At 35.9% G+C, this 7,316-nt stretch overlaps 1 protein-coding gene across 3 annotated transcripts in view; it reads left to right on the top strand.

Moving 5' to 3' along the window:
- Window positions 1–7,316, top strand: part of SMARCA1 (SWI/SNF related, matrix associated, actin dependent regulator of chromatin, subfamily a, member 1) — an 89,646-nt gene that overhangs the window by 33,844 nt on the left and 48,486 nt on the right. For all 3 annotated transcript variants that reach the window (XM_003796927.3, XM_023517363.1, XM_023517364.1), the window contains exons 13-15: window positions 3,303–3,338; window positions 4,297–4,449; window positions 6,113–6,245. In XM_003796927.3, coding sequence (XP_003796975.1) covers window positions 3,303–3,338; window positions 4,297–4,449; window positions 6,113–6,245 — 322 coding nt within the window. The remainder of the gene's footprint in view (window positions 1–3,302; window positions 3,339–4,296; window positions 4,450–6,112; window positions 6,246–7,316) is intronic.

Below are 7,316 nucleotides of genomic sequence, written 5' to 3'. Positions count from 1 at the left end.
AGCCATCATTGTTGTTTGGCAGGCCCGGGCTGGATTCGAACCCACCACCTTAGGTGTATGTGGCTGGCACCTTAGCCACTTGAGCCACAGGCGCCGAGCCTTTGGAAGTTATTAAGTTGAAAAGTCTGATGCCATCCTAGGGGTTCTGCCTCTGTAGGTCAGTTGGCGCTTACTCCTGGTTGCTTGCAGAATTTTTTCTTTCATCTTGACTTTGGACTGGTTCATTACAATGTGTCTTGGAGAGGCTATGTTTGAGCTGAGATGACCTGGGGTTTGATGTCCATCTGAAAGGAGTGTGTCAGGGCCTTTAGTAAAACTTGGGAAATTTTCATTTATATTAGTCTCCAATAGGGCTTCTATTCTTTTGGGACACTCTTCTTCCACTTCAGGAATCCCTGTTATTTGTATGCTTGAACGCTTGCTTCATGGAGTCTTGTAGTTCTCTAAGTGCCTGTTGTGCTTTCTTTCTCTTCTTTTCTGCCTCTTTAACCACCTAGGTATTTTATCCTCTAGCTCTGAGGTTCTTTTTTTCTCCATGGTCTAACCTATTTTTGATACTTTCTACTACATCTTTATATTCCCTCATTGTCACCTTAATTTCCTTAAGCTCTGCCATATCCTTCCATATCTGTTGTCCAACTTTTGGTTCTATCTTTCCATTTTCTCATTCATTCATTTTATGTCTTTATTATCCATGTTTTATATTCCCTTCCTGTCAAGTCCATTACTTCATTATAGGTGGAGTCTCCTGCAGTAGTTGCCTAATTGTCTGGAGTTTCTCTGTTTTGGTTTTTCATGTTGCCTGAATTTCTTTCTGTAGGTTCCACCTCATGTGTTCTTCTTGTTCGCTTTGTCTGCATTTTTCCTTCTCTCTGCCTCCTTTGTTTCAAACGGAAGTTCTTGCTCTTGATGATAGTATGTTGCAATATGTTGCCAGGACACCAGGTGGTGCTGTGGTTCTTTTTAGGAGAGCGCAGCCAAACTTAGTTGCCTTCAGTGATTGCCTGATTGTTTCCTCTGCATTCAGACCCTGCTGGGTTGGAATCTTAAAGCTCACAAGAATCCTTCAGGGGCACATCTCACAGTGGCCCAACTCCAGTTCCTGTGGCATGCCCGAGTCCCTCAGCCTGTGGCATGCCCGAGTCCCTCAGCCTGTTCCAAGAGTGGAGTTCTGATCCTGGCAGGTGGAATTAAGACAGCTGTGCCTAGGCCCCTGCTGAGACCTTTTCACAACTTTTCCACAATGGCAGCCACCCCCCCCACCCCCCACCCCCCTGCCAAGACCTTCTCAGTATGGCTGCCTTGTCAGCCACCAAACCTATGGCAAATCCAGTCCAACCAGCATTCAAATCTGGTTGCTGTATACTGTTCAAGTCCTCCCACTCTTCCAAGCTTTCCACTCAACGCGCAGCGTCCCCCAACAACTGAAAACTCTGGAAAGGCTTTCTCCCCTCCTGGACCGCTATGGGGGCCAGCTGATCCCTGCCGGTCACAGTCACTTGTCTAATTCATCAGATTTCCACTTTCCAGATCAGATGCTGTATCCACTTTAATACCTCCTCCTTGTACTCCTTGAGGTATGACTGTGGGTAAGGTCCCCATGCCAGGTATGGCTAAGGTTCTTTCTTTTCCCCTAGTCATTCTAGGAGAACTCAGCTGAAAAATCCTTTTAGCCTGTCATCTTGCTCTGCCCCTTGGACCTCATTTTTTTATTTGTATTTTTTTTTTATTTATTTTCAATTTAACAAGCATTTATTAAATGCCTACTATGTGCTCATCATTGTACTAGGCACAAGGGGATGGGCCTCCTTATTAAGCTTGGTTATAGTGTAGGACAGTTTTGACAGGAAGCACACAGGCCCTTTTTGTAGTAAGGATTTAATGGCTACTCTATAGGGAAACAGTTGTGATAATGTTTGCACATATGGGGACATTTCAAAGTGTATCCTATTCCCTGTCTTATAGTTTGTTTTTTTTTTTTTTTACTTCCTCTGAGATGGAAACTTGAAGCTTTACTAGGGTTTTGCTGGCTTATTCCCAAGAACTGGTTTTTCTGAATTCACATTAAGCAGAGGCCCTATACTACCACTAAAGATGACCCTTCTTCCTAGAATGAAGAGTATACCAAGGCAGAATAGTAAATGCTTTCTGATGTCAATTAGCTAATTTGAATTTCTGAGTGACCGCTCTTACTCATTACCTATTTATGTCCAAGTTGTTCTGTTTTTTACAAAATTCCAAATAACATTCTCCCTTTAGAGATTATGAATTACATGTTTTGAGTTTAACTATAGCAAAGTGAGAACTGTTCATTTTTTTCTTGGAAATTCCCTGCTTTCCCATTACATTGTTGAGTGTACCATAATTTCATCTATTTTTCAGTAAGAAGAGGAAGACCACATTTGATTTCTTTCTCTGATTGTGTACCAGATGTCAATAAATAATTTCTTTCCCAATAGTTCTCAGACTTGCCCCTTCTCCATTACTATAGCTAAATTCAGCCAGCAAAGCCTGTGGCCATTGTCTGGCTCAGTTCCTGTAATATATACTTAATTGGCCTCCTCACTTTTACAAGGAAAGGAACTAACATTTGTCAAGCAACTACTATAAGCTAGGGAACTTAAAGTTCCAATTGAATTTTCCCAGCAGCTGATTAAAGTATCAGTGTAATTTTTTTCTATTTGGAACTGTGTCTCAGAGAGGTTAAATGCTTGCCCAGAATTCTAGATGTAATAAATAGAAGACTTGTGATTCACGCCCAAATTTTTTGCTATTTCTTCTAAATCAAGGTGCCTCTCACTACATCACACTGCTTTCAATTCTGCCCCCTTTACCTGCTATTCTGACTGCGGCAGTGCAACTCAGCTTCTCTGCCTATAACTTTGCCCGTGCCATTCCATTCATTTAAATGAAACCTTGCCTGTATTTTGTGATTATACAAGTAATATATGATTGCTGAATGACATTTGGAAAATAAAAGTATTTCTGACCAATCTTTTTATGTACATAGAATATGTATAAGTAATTGATATTATGTATATATACTATATATACAGTTCAGTATCTGAACTGTACTGGTACTTTTTACTCAAAATTATATTGTACTTTTCTTTGTCCATTAAAAGATCATTGTAAAAATAGTTTTAAGATAATATTCATCCTGTGGATTGGATGTACTATAAATAATTTATGCCCCATTGTTGATTATTTAGGCTGTTTCCAATTTTTCACTATTATAAATAATTCTGTAGTAAAAGTTTTTATACATAAATCTTTGTGCACATCTCTGATTATTTCCTTAGGATAAATTCCTAGAAGTGGAATTACTGGGTCAAAGGGTATGAACATTTTTAAGGCTCTTGATGCATATTGCCAATTGCTTTCCAGAAAATTTGTACCAATTTACACTCCCAGCAGCAATGTATGAGAGTGCCCGTCTCACCGCCCCCTCGTCAACATTGAGTATTATCATTTTTTTAATCTTCAAAAAATGGTATTATGTTGTTTCAGTTTGCATTTACTTGATTTCTAGTGGGATTGAATGTTACTCTGATATTTTTAAGGCATTTGTGTTTGTTTTGTGAATTGTCTGTTCATTGGTTTGCTTTTGTTTTGCTGGTGTCTTAGTGGTTTTCTAATTAATTTGTATGAGACCTTTACCGTAAGGATATTAATAAAAATTTTTTAAGATTCTTTATTAAATATCCCTAGAGTACATTCCTCTTTTTCTCATTACTTACCTGTTTGTCTCTTATCACTGTACTGATAAAAATCTTCTTACCGTCTCCTTTATCTGTTGCTGTCATTCCCATTTCTGAACTTTTCCTCTTTTGGTTCATCTTCTAAATCATACCTAACCATACCTTCTTTATTAATCATTTATAAACTAGTGGGAATAAAGTTGAGATTTCTGACATTTTACCCAGACACAGTTCAGCTCTCACTCCATTAAAACATTTTTACTGTTATTATTTTAAAATAAGATAGATGAATTATTACTTAGTTAAATTTGTTTATGTGATTTTTCTAAGTTTGTGTATTGATGTAAGCTTTTAAAGATTAGGAACTTCGTTTATGTAACATACTTTTTATAGCAATTTGCACAATTCATTATATAGATCTATGCTCAAATGCTTTTGAAGATAGAAGATTGTTATAGAATATTTATAAAGATATTACAAAAGTATAAAGATTTTCTGTATGCATGTTAAAATTTTTTATTCGTTTCTTAAGGACTCTGATAATTTGATATTTTTCTCTTCTTCTTCTATCCCTTTGGCGATTAAAAAAATAAAGGAAGCAATAGAGGCTTTTAATGCTCCTAATAGTAGCAAATTCATCTTTATGCTGAGTACCAGGGCTGGAGGTCTTGGAATCAACTTGGCAAGTGCTGATGTGGTTATACTGTATGATTCAGACTGGAATCCACAGGTTGATCTACAAGCTATGGTTAGTAACCTTTCCCATGTCAGACATTTATCACAGTTCAGAATACTATTATTTATACATAATAAAGGTAAATTATGATAAAAGGTTTACAATTTGGGGGAGGGTTTGTAGAAGTTAGAGTAGATTATCCTGGACAACCAAGTTGCTATTGTAATTGCAAAAAGAAACAAACAAAAACAAACACTGCCCAGATGCACCTATACCATTTATGTGTGAATTTTGGTTTTTATCATGAAACGGAAATGTCATTTTTTCCCCATTCTTGAAAATTGAAGAATTCACATATATTTGTTATTTTTTCCACATACATTTGTTTTAATGACAAGTGTTACAACATTAATCTGTCCTAAATTATCAATGCAATTTTGAAAGGTAGGATTTTAACTTTTATAATAAAATGATTGAAGAGAGAAGGTATAAATGTAAGAAAGGAATATATTCCAGGAAAACATGTGCTGCTTAAGGACACCATCACCAAACTATTCTACACTTAAAATTTTTTTTCAGGCAGCTTTTCCTCTTACCTTTCATCATGACACTAAAGGTAACTCCTTTGATATTTTGGTATCATTTATTGAACTAGAGGTACATTTTCTCTCAGTGTGACTCATATTTTCAAATAAGTAAATATAATTGCAGAAGTAAAAAGATGCAAAATACATATTCAAAATTGCAAGAAGTTATGGAATTATTATCTTTTTGGAAACAGTATCGTCTGCCAGTGAGGTATAACTTAGAAGTCCTCCCTTTTATAATAGCGAATGGAAGCAGATTGACCATTGGGACATTTAAAAAACAGTGTTTTAGCATAATTTATGTTAGCACGGTGTTTGAGCTACCTGTTTGATATGAGTAAGTAGCACTAAGTACAGTAAGTACTGCATTCTCTGTTAATGTGCTATGTTGAAACTTTGTTACTGAGCTATAGAGTTTTTATATTTAGTTTAAGGGCTGTTTTGAACCTTGTTTCTTTGATTTTTTTTATTCCTCTACTACCCTTTTCCTTATACCTATTTGCTCCAGCATATTTTGTGTTTAAAACACTCCATAGATGTTTTTATAGTGCTAGAAGTTGCCACCTGTCATCTTTACCAACTATAAAACTTATGGTAATGTATAAACTTTATTTTGTTCTTATAAAGCTTTATTTATGATTACAGGGCCAGTTTTAGACTACCATATAGGAAGGATATTAATATCCCATTAATTTTTATGACTCTTCAGTACATATCCCTGAATTGCCTCAGTAAGCAGAAAGAACTGCTTGATGATGAGATAAAGCAGATTTTTGCCACCATAACAACCTCTGGTAACTAGTTATAAAACTCCTTGCTAGTTTGAGAGACGTTTGTATGTAGTTGCTTAAAGTTACTCAGTAACTCAGTCCAGAAATTTCAGCTTTCTCTTGTCCTCATCTTAAAGGGACTTTGCCTTTTGTACTTCTGGAATTTCCCCATTCATTAATGGTACAATATAATATTTGCAGATTTCTTTGTTCCTAAATGGTCTTTTAGTTCTTTATATTCATCATCCTCCCTTCAAAAGTGGCGGGTCTAGAGACATAAAGAACGAATTTATTTTCAGAATTTCACAGCAAGTGATGGCTATAATCTAAATTTTATACACAATATCCAATATCTCATATTAGAACTTTTTCTGCTAGGATCGAGCACATCGAATTGGTCAGAAGAAGCCAGTACGTGTATTCCGTCTCATCACTGACAACACTGTTGAAGAAAGGATTGTGGAGAGAGCTGAGATAAAATTGAGACTTGATTCAATTGTTATACAACAAGGTATTTGTACAAACAAACTTAATTAGGTGGTTTTTACAAATGCATATTCAGTTTTCTTCAAAGGAGGTTACTTTTATTTTTGGTTGACCCAAATTTGAAAACCTAGAGAAAAAATTGAAACACTCTGTATCCCATAAATATGTATAATTATGTGTCAGTTAAAAATAAAAGGGAAAAATATTAAAATGCTAATTGAAATCTTTCTAAGGAAAACCCTTGCATTCAATATATGGAGTAGTTCAACTTCTCTAGCTTATAGTTGAATAACCAATAGCATGTCTTTTGACATACCTGATAGTATTTAGCAGCTAAAATGTCTAGTTTTAAATTTTTTGAAACATGTATTAGTAGGTTCCTTTATGTACAGAGAAATTTGATTTGAAAAGGGTAGTTTGTTTCTTTTTTTCTGATAAATACTGTTTTGTTTAAATCATAGGTGTAGATTACAGTCTAGAGAGAGAAAGGTGACAGGCAGGATATGAGAAGAGATCAACAGTGTTTACTGTATAGATTCTCATTTTTCCTATCAAAATTATTGAAAAATATACACATTTTAGATCCTTTACATAGGTTTAATATTGACTAACTATAAGGTTCACTATCTGCCCTAGGTTTACCTCATGCTGTTTTTCTCTACAATCCATTCTACAGGGAAATTAAAAGCCTTTTTTTTTTTTTTTTGAAACAGAGTCTCACTCTGTTGCCTTGGGTAGAGTACTGTGATGTTATAGTTCATAGCAACCTCAAACTCTTGGGCTTGAGCAATCCTCTTGCCTCAGCCTCCCACGTAGCTGGGAATACAGGCACCTGACATAAACACCCAGCTAGTTTTTCTATTTTTAGTAGAGATAGGTCTTACTCTTGCTCAGGCTGGTTTGTAACTCTGACCGCAGGCAACCCACCTGCCTTGGCCCCCAGAGTGCTGGGATTACAGGTATGAGTTACCACGCCCAGCTGAAAAATGTAGTTTGAACAAGAAAAACACATTTTTGTCTCCTCTGGTTTTTAACTGAATTTTACAGATGGAATTTCACAGTGAAATAGAAAGTATGGTAGGAGAAAAACTTAAAA

The sequence above is a fragment of the Otolemur garnettii genome, unplaced genomic scaffold, assembly GCF_000181295.1.
Source record: "Otolemur garnettii isolate 467f Iridium unplaced genomic scaffold, OtoGar3 scaffold00109, whole genome shotgun sequence".
Classification (NCBI taxonomy): domain Eukaryota; kingdom Metazoa; phylum Chordata; class Mammalia; order Primates; family Galagidae; genus Otolemur; species Otolemur garnettii.
This window is presented reverse-complemented; position numbering and strand designations above follow the sequence as displayed.